Consider the following 12401-nt stretch of genomic DNA (forward strand, 5'->3'; position numbering starts at 1 on the left):
GTCAGGTACACGCCATACTCAACAACAGCATGTAATCCACACATCCCAAACAGAGCACATGACCCAATATTCACATTCTGAGTATCAATCGGGTGGGTCTGTTCGATTGCAGGAACCAGCCTAAAATCATTTCTCTCTCTCTTTCTCTTCCTCTTTCTTTTTTTTTTTTTCTTTTCTTTCAGATATGCCTTCAGCACTAGAAGCTGCCACAATAGAACACTGCTTTTATTGCTTTGACGTACTCATATCGCGTCTAGAAGACAAACCCATTCCCAAAGCTCAGTGTGTCGACGCAGAATAGTAGGTTCCACAGGAAGACGTGTTGCGTAATCCCCTTGTCGATATACTCAATAACACGATTTGCAGTCCTCTTTTCGTAACATGGAACATTGACACTCATGGCGATATGCATCTCAGAGGGTGTATTGGTAATTTCAACGCGATGCCCTTGGGTTCTGGTCTCCAACAATATGCGTTGGCAAGGTAAGAGAGAGAGAGAGAAAGATGCTCTTTTTTAAACCGTTTCTTGGCTGCATATAATAAAAAAAAACATTCACTCCGCCCGCCCGAACCTGATGTCACACAACAACGTCAACCATTCTGATAACACAAAAGTGCACTTCAAGACCGTCGATTCAATCCAATCACACTACGCGAAGTACCACGACTTGAATGCGGCGTGTCTCTGTTGACAAACTTTGAGGACGGCCAAGACTACCTGGACTGGGAGATTGGCGTGCACGGTATCTGGATAGAGTTCACGAATGATCAAGGTCACAAGCGCACGGCAACGTATTTGCCCGAGGTGATGCCTGAACAGGGCTGGAACAAACAGGAGACGATAGACTCGTTGCTGCGGAAGGGTGGATACCGCGGCGCGATTACAGAGAAAGTGTTAAAGTCGATCAAATTGACACGCTATCAGTCGTCCAAGGCCAAGGCTGGGTACACTGAATATGTCGCGTACAAGAAGGGTGCCGATGTGCTGTAGATCAAAAACTTGGCCCATACTGTGCTCTCTCTCTCTCTCTCTCTCGTCTATCCTCTGCCTTTTACCATGACCCAGGCACTTTAACGCCTCTTTTTACATAATCGTTCCATCTCCCTCCCCGTTCGAGCAAATAGGGTGTATACATTCACGTCATCCCCATGCTTGTGTTTTTTAAAAAAAAGGATGACTTGTCAAAATAGCAAATCATCATTGTAATATTTCCACAGAGAAGGAAGCTATATTATTATCTTTTTTTTAGTCATACTCGTACTGATAACGAACACCCATGCTTTCTTTCGGTGTCATGCCCAATTTGCGCATACGATCCGCTTGAACACGTTCGCGGTTGACTTTGGTCAGCTCGTCCAACTGTTCCTTTGACAATTGCAACGAGGGTTGGCTGGAAGCAGCACGGGCAGCTGCTTGGCGATGTTGTTGTCTGAGGATTTCTTCGTCGCGTAACAAATTGACCGAGCCAGAAGCATCGTCCGGGACCTTTTCTCCCATCCGCAGTGCCTGTTGACGCGCTTCCCATCGTGCCAAGTTGTAGAATTTTTCATGAGGCATGGTTGCCGTATTGTAATCTAAGCAATGATGTTTTGAGGGGATGAGTTCACTACTCTATTTCACTTTTTCTCTTTTTTTCTTCTCATTACCATCCATGAAATCGATAAATAGCTTCTTTCTGTCAGATTGTGGCAACGTTTCAATGTTGGCTTTCTTGACCTCTAGTAGCCATGCTTGGAATTCCTATACATACATACATACATACACATGGTGTGAGATATGCCTAAATAATTGTGCTCTCTTTCATCCGCCTCAACTTACTGCTTCCTTGGTGAAAATGCTATGCACAGCAAAAAGAGAAACAGAGAGATGAGTCTATCCATTCACTGGTTGATCGTGACTCATGAACGCCTTTAAAAAGAACAAACCACACTCACTCTGCTTCATGGATAATACCATATTTGCCCCATTCATTGCCGACAGAACCCAATCTGCTTTTACTCTTTTTCTTCTTTTTGGACTTTTTCTATATACCCCCATTCCTTTTTTTGTTAGTGACCAAGGGAGGCAAAAAAAAAACAAAAAGCGTTCAATGTCATACCTTTGATTTGTGCTTTTTGTCTTTACTGCTACTCTTTTTCGAGCTTTTCTTACGTCGCTTGCGTCGTTCATCCTCGGACGATGCTGAAGAAGAGCTTTCTTCTGACGATGAAGGTGAAGGTGATCGGCGACGCTTGCTGTATCAAAAGAATAAAAATGGTCAAGTGGCTGGGGGTAAAGCAAAGAAGAAACGGTGGATTACAAGCATACCGTTCTGAACGCGAACTGCCGTGACGATGACTATGCCGTTGTGAGCTTTTGCTATAATCGGATTCGCTATCCTTGGAAGGCGATCGGTCGCGATGACGTCGTCGTGTTGTTTTTGAAGGAGAACGAGACAATGACCGTGAACGATAATGATGATGATGACGTCGTGACGATGGTGAACGTGAACGTCTCCTAGAATGGTGGCGTTCTGCGGAACGATCCGATCGACCCATTTTAGCAGAGTTTGATTGTTGGGTGTGTGTGGTTTGACCGCAAGGGAAAGTGGTAGTAAGTTAAAAATAATGTCCCGCCACCTCTCTCCCCCTTGCTCGTGCACCCAGATTTTTCTATTTCAAGGAGGTCAACTCGATAGAATGAAGGGGGTGGGGGGTGGTGCTATTAGAGCGGTGTTGGCATGTGAGGCTTTTTTTAATATGAGAACGAGGAGGGGTTGGTGGTTGTTCTTCTTTTAGACCACCCGCATGGATCTGCCAAAACTTGTGTGGGTCGGTGGCAGTGGGAGAGACGCATTCACACGAACAATATAAAAGGCAGTGTGGCCCCCTGCCTCCTTCCACGATGAATTTCTTTCCTTTATCACTATCACTCACTATTATAACTACTTTTACTACTACTAATAACTAGCTAACTTTTACTATTCACTATCAACATCATCATGTTATCACCAGTGCCAACATTGCCCGACAAACTACCAATCCTTCCGTTAAGCAATAACAAGGTCCTGCTACCATCCATCACCACCAGCTACATGCTATCCGACACTGAAGCCAAGTCCATCGTTGCTGACGACTACATTGTATGTGTTCCGCTAAAAGGCGACGGTACCTACGACGACATGAGTCAACTGCATCATTTCGGATGCACCGCCAAGGTACTGAAAATCGATCGAACGCTTCCTGGAACCGCTGGTGTTCATGTGCAAGGGATATGTCGGTCCCAGATCAACGATATACTTTATGAAGGAAACCCTATGCTAGAAGCGTCTTTGATCCACCACCATGATTTACACTGCAGAACGGGTGACGATGACCGTGAGTCGACGACTTTTTCTGCTGCAGCTCAACAACTGCGTTATCTATGCAAGGAGTATGTAACAAGGATGCGCGACGTCTTGGGTATTCCTGATGCGGTGTTGTCACAATTGACAACAAGCATGACACATGGAGCTCTCCCGGAGCTTGTCAGCCTTGTCGTCGTCTGTCTTACAGAGTCTACGTACCAAGACAAGCTGCGTGTCTTGGAAACGACCAACGTACAAGAATTGTTGGAACTAGGGATCCGGGCGGTCAGTTGCCATTTGCAGGTAAGACCTCTTCTCTACCAAAAAAATTAAAATATGCACGGAAAACTTCCATGCAAGACACGTTGTGCATAAAAACAAAGATTATTATTGACGCTCTTTTTTCTCTCTCTTTTACATTAAAAAAAAACAAACTGTTTTTTTTAGACACTACAAGAATCAACAGACGCGCAGCAAAGCGTTGAGCAGACATTGGACCGTCATCGTCGTGAGTTTTATTTGCGACATCAGGTAAGAAAGAGACGGAACCACTTTTTAGCAGCACTCTTTCCCCTCTCACCCTCTTAAAAAACCATATACTAACACACGAACAACAACAGTTTAATCAGATTGAACGTAGCAGCAGCTACTATAACTACAACAACAGTGGTGTTTGTGTGACACAGCAGCAGCAGCAGCAGCAGCAGCAACAAGAACAAAACTTTTCTAGTTTATCTGCCAAAGCAACTAAATATAACAACAACAAGAACAGCAGCACGACGCAAGCACTCAGGAGTAATAATAGCAATAACACAACATCCATGATCACACCCTCCAATGAAGACGACGAGGAGCTTGCCGATCTTATTCATCATCTCAACAAGGCAAACCTACCAACCTATGCACAATCGGTCGTATACAGGGATGTCAAACGTCTGCGGAAACTCATGCCATCCACCCCTGAATCTGGCATTTTACGTACTTATTTAGAACTGGTGGCTGCTTTACCTTGGCAGCAACAAGGAGCAACAGTGTCGTTATCGTCTGCTGGTAGTAGTACTACTACTACTGGAGAGGCAGACGTTAGTATTTCGGTTGCAAAAAAGCATTTGGATGCAGATCATTATGGGTAAAAAAAGTCCAATACAAGTTTTTGTGTGTGTGTGTGTTTATCTGCAAAGCTGCAGCCCACTTTATGCAAACCTATGCAAAACAAAAACAAAACTTATTAACCAGCTTCGTCAATCTTTTTTCTTAGTTTGGCACCCGTGAAACGGCGTATACTGGAATATCTGTCAGTGATTAAAGTCAAAAAGGATCTGAGCCCTCCTATTTTATGTTTGGTTGGACCAGTATGTTTCCATTTTATTTTATATATGAATATATGAGAGAGAGAGAGCGGTGGGCGAAGAGGTCAGGTTATGTTTTTTGGATAGCTATTATGGTGGGGAAGGCGGTGCGGGAGATAAGTAATGATGATGAGAGAAGAGAGAAAGCTGATACACAAGAAACCAAAAAAAACGTATAGCCTGGTGTCGGAAAAACAACGCTTGCTCGATCTATCGCCACTGCATTAAATCGCAAGTTTTACAGAATGTCACTGGGTAGTATACGTGATGAAGCTGATATTCGGTAAGTCTTTTTTTTTTTAAAACGGGGACGGTAAAGATTTTCTTCATGCGGAACACACTATTAAATATGCACGAAACAGAGGTCATCGACGCACGTATGTGGCAGCCATGCCTGGTTTATTGATCAACGGGATGCGGAAATGTGGGGTCAAAAACCCTGTTATCCTTCTTGGTATATAAAAACAATAAGCTATAAGAAAAAAGGCTCTGATTGTGTGTTGTGTGGTGTAAAACTTACACAACCATGCTTGTTACTGTTTATTCTTATTAGATGAGATTGACAAGGTAGTGCAAAATTCAAGTCAGGGAGATCCAGGTACAAATAAAAGGGAAAAAAAAGAGGTTTGAAGAAAGAGCAGCGAAAGTTGGCGACATGATGATCAATGATAATCCTTTGCTAAGAACCCAACTGGTTTTTCATATTTACAGCTGCGGCCATGTTGGAAGTATTAGATCCAAGTCAAAACACATCATTCGTGGACCACTTTTTAAACATTCCATTCGACCTATCCCAAGTCTTATTTATTGCTACAGCCAACTCGATGGAGACGATATCTGGACCTCTGTTGGACCGTATGGAAGTCGTCCATTTGAGCGGCTACACGGCGGACGAGAAAATGCATATTGCACGTTCCTATTTATGGCCAAAGCAATTGGAAGCACATGGATTAGACAAATTGAACGTCACGTTGACCGACAAGGCCTTGCTCTATGTGATTGAGCATTATACCCAAGAAAGCGGCGTGCGTCATTTGGATCGAAGTATCGCTGGTTTGTGTCGATACAAGTGTAAGGAGTATGCGGATCTCGTAGAAGCTACTAGTACCAGACGCCGCAAAAAGTCACGTTCGTCGTCATCGTTACAATTCAAAACTACTATCGACGTTGAGGATGTGCATACTATTCTAGGTGTAAGTATATTGTGGGCTTTTTTTCCTTGCCATGGATGAGGGGGTGGGGGAAACTCCTTTTTTTTTTACACATCCAGTTCTATATATTTTTATTAGGCACCCGTGTATGCATTTGATGTGGTGGATGGTGAAGAAGCTGTGCCAGGCGTTGTGTCTGGATTGGCTTATTCACAAGGTGGTATGGGTGGCATTCTTGCAATTGAAGTGAACCAGATGCCAGGCCGGGGCAAATTGATTTTGACAGGTAAGAAAAAAAAACTAGAGAACTGGAGAAAAGAATAACAAAATTGACAATTGTCATAAACACTTATTGTACACAATAGGCTCGTTGGGAGACGTATTAAAAGAATCAGCTTATATTGCCATTTCCTGGATAAAAGCAAATGCTTATGCTTTGGGATTGACGACGTCTCGAAAAGAAGAACTCTTGGCGGACGTGGATTTACATATCCATGTGCCAGATGGAGCGGTTCGAAAAGACGGACCTTCTGCAGGTAACAAAACAACTGATAGAGGCACCGTATTAACATACTAATAAAAAAGTTGCTCAATATTGCCCAATTTTTTTTGAAAAGGTATTACCATGGTAATGTCCATCATTTCTTTGTTGTCAGGGAAACCTGTAGCCAAGACAACAGCCATGACGGGTGAGATCACTTTGCGCGGACAAATACGAGCGATTGGTGGAGTCAAAGAAAAAGTGGTTTCGGCACATCGGGCTGGCATTGAACGCATCCTCTTGCCTGCAACCAATCAACGTGATGTACTCCAGGACGTCCCTGAACACATTCGTCAAGCCATCAAGTTTGTTTATTGTAAATCATTGTGGGATGGTGTGGAAGCCGTCTTTGACATGGATGGCGCTACTACTTCCACGAAATGCTCTGCTAGATATGCTAGTCATTTGTAAAAATATTAAAAAAAGGTTACTACAGCTCCATCAATCTCTCCCAACAACATAATCACACAAAACATTTGATAAATCATGTTGTTACTACCAACCCTTAACCATAACTTCATTATAATAGTGAAAGAATAAATAGTTTATCCCCATCATCTAATTTCACTGATTATGTTTCAGTTTATCAAATTGGATTTTAATGGTTCCTAAGAAAGTGAAACATACAAAGCGTCAAAATATATACAGGAGGATACGAGGGGGGGGAGAAAATGGAAAAACACTCTACTTCTTTTAACCTTTTCGCCACCCGTTCTAGTTTCTTTCTTTTCCCCCTTGGTTCCTTTTCTTCTCTTATTTTCTCAACTACAATTTCTTGAACAATAAAATGCTTCAAGAACTACCGTCCGAGCTAATATCCTGTATAGCCACATATCTCCCAACAGCCACTGCTGGCGAGCTAGCACAGACATGCAACCACTGTTATTGGTCCCTCCTCCCCACTCTCTACCAAGACCTCACCATCACCAAACCTCAAGCCCTTTTCGCATTATCCTCCAAACTCTCCACAAACAAGTTGTATTCGGAACGTGCCAGTCGATACGTCCGTACCATTTCCATTGCCGATCACTCACAACGAACACTTGCGCGATACGCAGCGACATCTGTTCTTGATCATGTCTTATCTGGTTGGGAACAACAACAAATCGACGATGAATACCACAAAGAAGAACAACAACAACAAGTGAAACAGCCTATTTATTTCTTGGCCACCCTCCTCGATACCCTCTTTCCACGTCTCACTGATTTTGTCATGGATTTCGGTCTAGTTGCTCAAGGTCTTGAATTCGGCTATAGCGGCGACAGCCCTATACCCACATCATCAAGCAGCAGTAGTAGTAGCACTGATTTTTCGGGACATTTAAAACTGATCCACTACCGGCCAAGCCAGCCATCTCACTTGTATTCCCTGTTGGCGCCCTTTGCCAAAACCACTCGACTGACCCTGCACACGCGACCCTACTTGTCTCTTTGCGCGGCTATCCAGGATTCACTCTTGATGGAAGACGACATGGATGCATTGATAAAACTCGATATGCGCACCATGACACGACTCGAGCTGGCTTATGTCGACGACTTGTTGCATGTCGAAAAATTCCGTGCGTTGGTTCAATCGCTTCCACATCTTGAATACCTTTCCCTAGAATGGCTTATGCCACCGTCGTTGGATTATTTTGACGAGTTGTGTGATTGTCTTGTACAGTCAGGAGTGGCATTATATCCAGGTCCAATGACACGCTTGAAGAGTACTTATTTTGTATGTTTTAAACGTCGTCGCTCGTGGTGTCCTACTTCTTATGACAATCATCGACCACGACATGATTCACTAATTATGCCACTCTTGTCATCAATGAGAATTTAAATAAAAGAAAAAGTTTACTTTATACCACATTATATTGTTATCTTTGATTGAAAAAGATATTCTATTAGTGTGTACAATTTAGATGATATGTTTTCCACCCTATACAGCGTGTAAATGTCAGAAGAATTCCATATATTATATATTCTTGTGATGCTTCTCGCCGATCAATGAAAATTGCAGATACAATTTTGAGCCTGAAATTAACGCAATATGTACAATATCACGGATTGCACCTGTTAAAGTCCCCTCTTCCATAGTTGCTGATGAGAACTTTGAACGCGCGTTTAATAAGTGGGATCTTGTAGCTTAGTATAATCATAAGCAGTAATGGTACATTCCATATCAATCTATCTATGAGTACTACTAGTATATGTGTATCAGTAGCAGTGATGTTGAGAGACAGTAGCATGAGAGATTGGTGGCAAGACCCAACAAGTTGGATGATGTAACTTCCCTAATGAGCTTATGTACTGGGCCTTTTATACTGCAAAGAAATCAAGGCAAACATCATTTAGTTTGGGTTGGCGATCTGGTTCGTGTATATGTGTATATGGGGATGGTCTGTTTGCTTTGCGATACGGTTATTTATTTTGCCACCAGCAATTTGCAATCATTGTTGGTATAGTCGTGAAGGTAAACCAGCTGTATTGTTTTTGAGAGCACACATGCGAATGCACAGCCTATGTTTTTCTTGACGACTCGAGTACGAAAGGCTCATTTGCAACTACATAACTGCTCCAGAGAAAGCACCAACAAGTACCAAGCGCAATGGCAGTAGGAGGATGTAAAAAAAAAGATCGCGTTTATTACAATCGTCACTCGATCTGCCCAATAGTTACAATTACATTATTTAAGAAAGTAAAATAAGAAACCAAGTTTTTTGATGTTGCCTGACAAGTCGACCGACTTTTATGAATCCTTCGTTCCTCAAGGGAGGTTGCCCTCCCTTGTTCCCCGCAAGCCTCAGTTCCCGGCAGAACCTACACCTCTCCCTTTCTTGTCCACAAGCCTCAGTTCCCGACAGAACCTACTCCTCCACAGTTCCTACAAATAAAAGAAATATGATAGCACAAAGGTCTGTCAGCGGCGAACATATACGTACCCACAAGGGAGGTTGCCCTCCCTTGTTTTCCGCAAGCCTCAGTTCCCGGCAGAACCTACACCTTTCCCTTTCTTGTCCACAAGCCTCAGTTCCCGACAGAACCTACTCCTCCACAGTTCCTACAAATAAAAGAAATATGATAGCACAAAGGTCTGTCAGCGGCGAACATATACGTACCCACAAGGGAGGTTGCCCTCCCTTGTTTTCCGCAAGCCTCAGTTCCCGGCAGAACCTACACCTTTCCCTTTCTTGTCCACAAGCCTCAGTTCCCGACAGAACCTACTCCTCCACAGTTCCTACAAATAAAAGAAATATGATAGCACAAAGGTCTGTCAGCGGCGAACATATACGTACCCACAAGGGAGGTTGCCCTCCCTTGTTTTCCGCAAGCCTCAGTTCCCGGCAGAACCTACACCTCTCCCTTTCTTGTCCACAAGCCTCAGTTCCCGACAGAACCTACTCCTCCACAGTTCCTACAAATAAAAGAAATAGCACAAAGGTCTGTCAGCGGCGAACATATACGTACCTCTTTGCACACACTCTCGCTTTCAGTTTTTGAGGAAGATAAAAAACCAAGATGAAACAAAGAACTTTGCAAATGTACAAAAGATGAGCAAGAGCCAGTCGTGCACGACTAGCTCCCTTCAACTATGCACACCCACAGGGACACTCGAGCGGGATGAAAAATAAATGAAAGGTAAAAAGTGATAATGAAAGAAACACTGCAAATGTACAAAAGATGAGCAAGAGCCAGTCGTGCACGACTAGCTCCCTTCAACTATGCACACCCACAGGGACACTCGAGCGGGATGAAAAATAAAAGAAAGGTAAAAAGTGATAATGAAAGAAACACTGCAAATGTACAAAGATGAATATGAAGACTAAAGAAAAGAATAAAGGGCAAAACGCGCAGTCGATTCATTTTTTTTATGAGCCCGGTAAACAAAATGACGGAGCTTAGAAATTTTGTTGTCACTACTGCCCTAAGGAGCCAGTGAACTGCAGCAATGTGAAGAAGTGCCTTGATAATAATTATCGTTGTAGTCTGACGACTGTCATGCTAGTGTCTTTTTCTTATGGTGCGTATATGTTTGTTTCACTATGCGGCTCCGCTTGCCGTGCTCCGCTCTGATCCAACAATTGTCGGCGACGGGTCTGTGCGCTTTAATGGAACAAAGAACCGGCGATATAAAAAGAGTTTCATTTTACCGTCGGACAAACTGTGTGTTAAGCTGAAGCACCACAGCAGCATTATGCTTGTATGGATCGTACAGTTTACGTGCATAGAGCGCTCGTTATTCCTAATGATACCTCAACGGATGCAGCCTGCGGTCGTCAATTTATTGAGTATACAGTAAAAAGATCCTTTAATCAATATCCGGTAGAATTGGATATCCTGGAAATCAAAAACTGATAAGGAACCGGCGAGTGTGAAGATGCTGAGAAGCATTTGTACAACAGCAGCCAATTTATGAGGTGAACGGATTGCTGATGTTACTGCTGGCCCAGCTACAGGCGCGATTATTCTTGTGTGTGCCCTTGTCAAAAACGACGATCGCGTCAAGTCAGTACCCGAGCGCACGAGGTTGAACAGAGTCGAACAGAAGACGGCAGCAGAGGACGACCTCAGAGCTGTGGGCGTGTGATACGCAACGCCATTCACAGTAACCATAGACTTCAAAGCACAGTATTTTGGTATCGCTCATGACAGGTACAGCTGTGGGTCGCTCGTTGTCACGTTTATGCAGTATGGAGAGCCAGCAGGATTATTTGCGTGGTGGTTCTCAATCAGGCACGTCTGAGTGATCGCTACAATAAGAATGGCCTGTGGATCCCAACATTTGAAGATCAACAGTACTAGGCAACCTGGCTTTTGGACCTTCTTCTCCGACGCATGCCATTGCGGATAACCATGACAACATTAGAGTTCAGGCAGGACAACAGGAGCAATATGATCCATATCGACCCAATCCACATGCTAGCTGGTTGTCTCAAGCATCCGCCATCGATCCTTTCGGTACAGCAGCTGCATACAATTACGCTACACAACTGCATAAAGCTTCTGCAGCAACCTCATCAGACCTCCTACTACTGTCATCCGCGAATCCACCTATAACAATCTCCATGCACACATCTTCCATGTCAGTGCTCCGTCGGATAACAATACTGATTATGCGAATTTGAAGTTCCAGTGTTTCTCTTTTCAACCGTGAATGGAGTGATTGGCGGCAAAGGGGTCTTCTCTTTAGCAGGCTGATTCTTGGCAATTTCAACTGGTAGAAAGATCTACCGCATATGTATGTAAATAGTTTATAAAACTATTTACGACACACACACACACACATACACACAAGTATCCAAGGCAGTCGTTTTTCGATATGTGTGAAAACGTAACGTTAGTGATCTCCAAAGGTACCCGGTCAAAAAAAAGATCCATCGTGCAAAGCACATCTAATAACGCATCGGTTGCTATGGCGACGGGCTCGACAATTGTGACAAGAGCAGACCTTTCTGATATCACTTTTGTAACAGTGTCGGCCCAGATACTTACAATCGGGAACGTGAATGGGTAGACAGTGTGAATCAATAGAAAAAGGTGAGGCTCGGATATATCAAAGGATAAAACGATAGGGATCCATATAACTTAGGGCCCTGTCTCTATATATACGTTGAGTAATAGGGCTAGCTAGCGTCTTAGTATTGATCTACATCGTACTTCTATCTAGAGTATCCACGCCTATTACTCCTTATTCAACATGCGGTTGACCGCAAGTCATCCTATCGTCAACCATGCACGTTGAATATCGTCGTAACGGTATGCACCCTTACAACTTTGCACAAAGAAAATATCTTTCGCAGGATCTGTGGTGGGAGCATCTAGAAACTTGTTGCGTATGACTGAGTACGACTCTTTCAATCGAAGATAGCTAACCACTTGCGCACAGCGTGCTTCATACATGAAATCACATGGAAAGCTCTACATCTGTGCGGATATGAGCAAACTCTAGGTTGTATTCAAACGTATTATACATATGCGATCTCCCAAACAATCGTCAAACCCCCGTTTCTTGGCCCACTAACTACGATCCCTAATGTAAGTGCGCCGCCAT

General features: G+C 43.5%; 5 protein-coding genes across 5 annotated transcripts; 4 read left to right on the forward strand and 1 right to left on the reverse strand.

Annotated features, from left to right (window-relative positions):
* The first annotated feature begins 150 nt into the window (after nt 1-150).
* Nucleotides 151-1230, forward strand: BDB00DRAFT_812730 (ammecr1 protein). Its single transcript, XM_053122717.1, has 3 exons — nt 151-300; nt 367-483; nt 616-1230. The coding sequence occupies exons 1-3, from the start codon at nt 185-187 to the stop codon at nt 989-991; spliced, it is 609 nt and encodes a 202-aa protein (XP_052981902.1). The 5' UTR covers nt 151-184; the 3' UTR covers nt 992-1230.
* A 16-nt stretch (nt 1231-1246) lies between these two features.
* Nucleotides 1247-1741, reverse strand: BDB00DRAFT_759719 (uncharacterized protein; the record flags this gene model as incomplete). The annotated part of the gene is made up of 2 exons (XM_053119152.1): nt 1247-1575; nt 1648-1741. Coding segments are annotated over 2 exons (423 nt in total), but the record flags the coding sequence as incomplete, so codon positions are not given.
* Nucleotides 1742-3425: 1684 nt separating this feature from the next.
* BDB00DRAFT_759919 (ATP-dependent protease La) lies at nt 3426-6778 on the forward strand (the record flags this gene model as incomplete). Its single annotated transcript, XM_053119172.1, has 12 exons — nt 3426-3629; nt 3801-3857; nt 4094-4357; nt 4403-4455; nt 4585-4678; nt 4855-4958; nt 5038-5129; nt 5229-5273; nt 5387-5868; nt 5965-6112; nt 6192-6362; nt 6444-6778. The coding sequence occupies 12 exons, from the start codon at nt 3426-3428 to the stop codon at nt 6776-6778; spliced, it is 2049 nt and encodes a 682-aa protein (XP_052981904.1).
* A 366-nt stretch (nt 6779-7144) lies between these two features.
* Nucleotides 7145-8303, forward strand: BDB00DRAFT_937463 (uncharacterized protein; the record flags this gene model as incomplete). The annotated part of the gene is made up of 2 exons (XM_053129253.1): nt 7145-7926; nt 8272-8303. The coding sequence occupies exons 1-2, from the start codon at nt 7155-7157 to the stop codon at nt 8301-8303; spliced, it is 804 nt and encodes a 267-aa protein (XP_052981905.1). The 5' UTR covers nt 7145-7154.
* Nucleotides 8304-8591: 288 nt separating this feature from the next.
* On the forward strand, nt 8592-8828 carry BDB00DRAFT_812740 (uncharacterized protein). Its single transcript, XM_053122718.1, has one exon. It carries the CDS (start codon nt 8647-8649, stop codon nt 8812-8814), a length of 168 nt encoding a protein of 55 aa, XP_052981906.1. The 5' UTR covers nt 8592-8646; the 3' UTR covers nt 8815-8828.
* The last annotated feature ends 3573 nt before the right edge of the window (nt 8829-12401 follow it).

The sequence above is a fragment of the Zychaea mexicana genome (genome assembly GCF_025766255.1).
Source record: "Zychaea mexicana strain RSA 1403 chromosome Unknown BDB00scaffold_19, whole genome shotgun sequence".
Taxonomy (NCBI): Eukaryota; Fungi; Mucoromycota; class Mucoromycetes; order Mucorales; family Lichtheimiaceae; genus Zychaea; species Zychaea mexicana.

Coding starts and splice junctions, on each gene's coding strand:
- BDB00DRAFT_812730 (XM_053122717.1), top strand. CDS start 185: ATGCCTTCAGCACTAGAAGCTGCCACAATAGAACACTGCTTTTATTGC. Junction 301..366: donor CAGTGTGTCGACGCAGAATA/GTAGGTTCCACA, acceptor CACGATTTGCAG/TCCTCTTTTCGTAACATGGA. Junction 484..615: donor CAACAATATGCGTTGGCAAG/GTAAGAGAGAGA, acceptor ATAACACAAAAG/TGCACTTCAAGACCGTCGAT.
- BDB00DRAFT_812740 (XM_053122718.1), top strand. CDS start 8,647: ATGAGCTTATGTACTGGGCCTTTTATACTGCAAAGAAATCAAGGCAAA.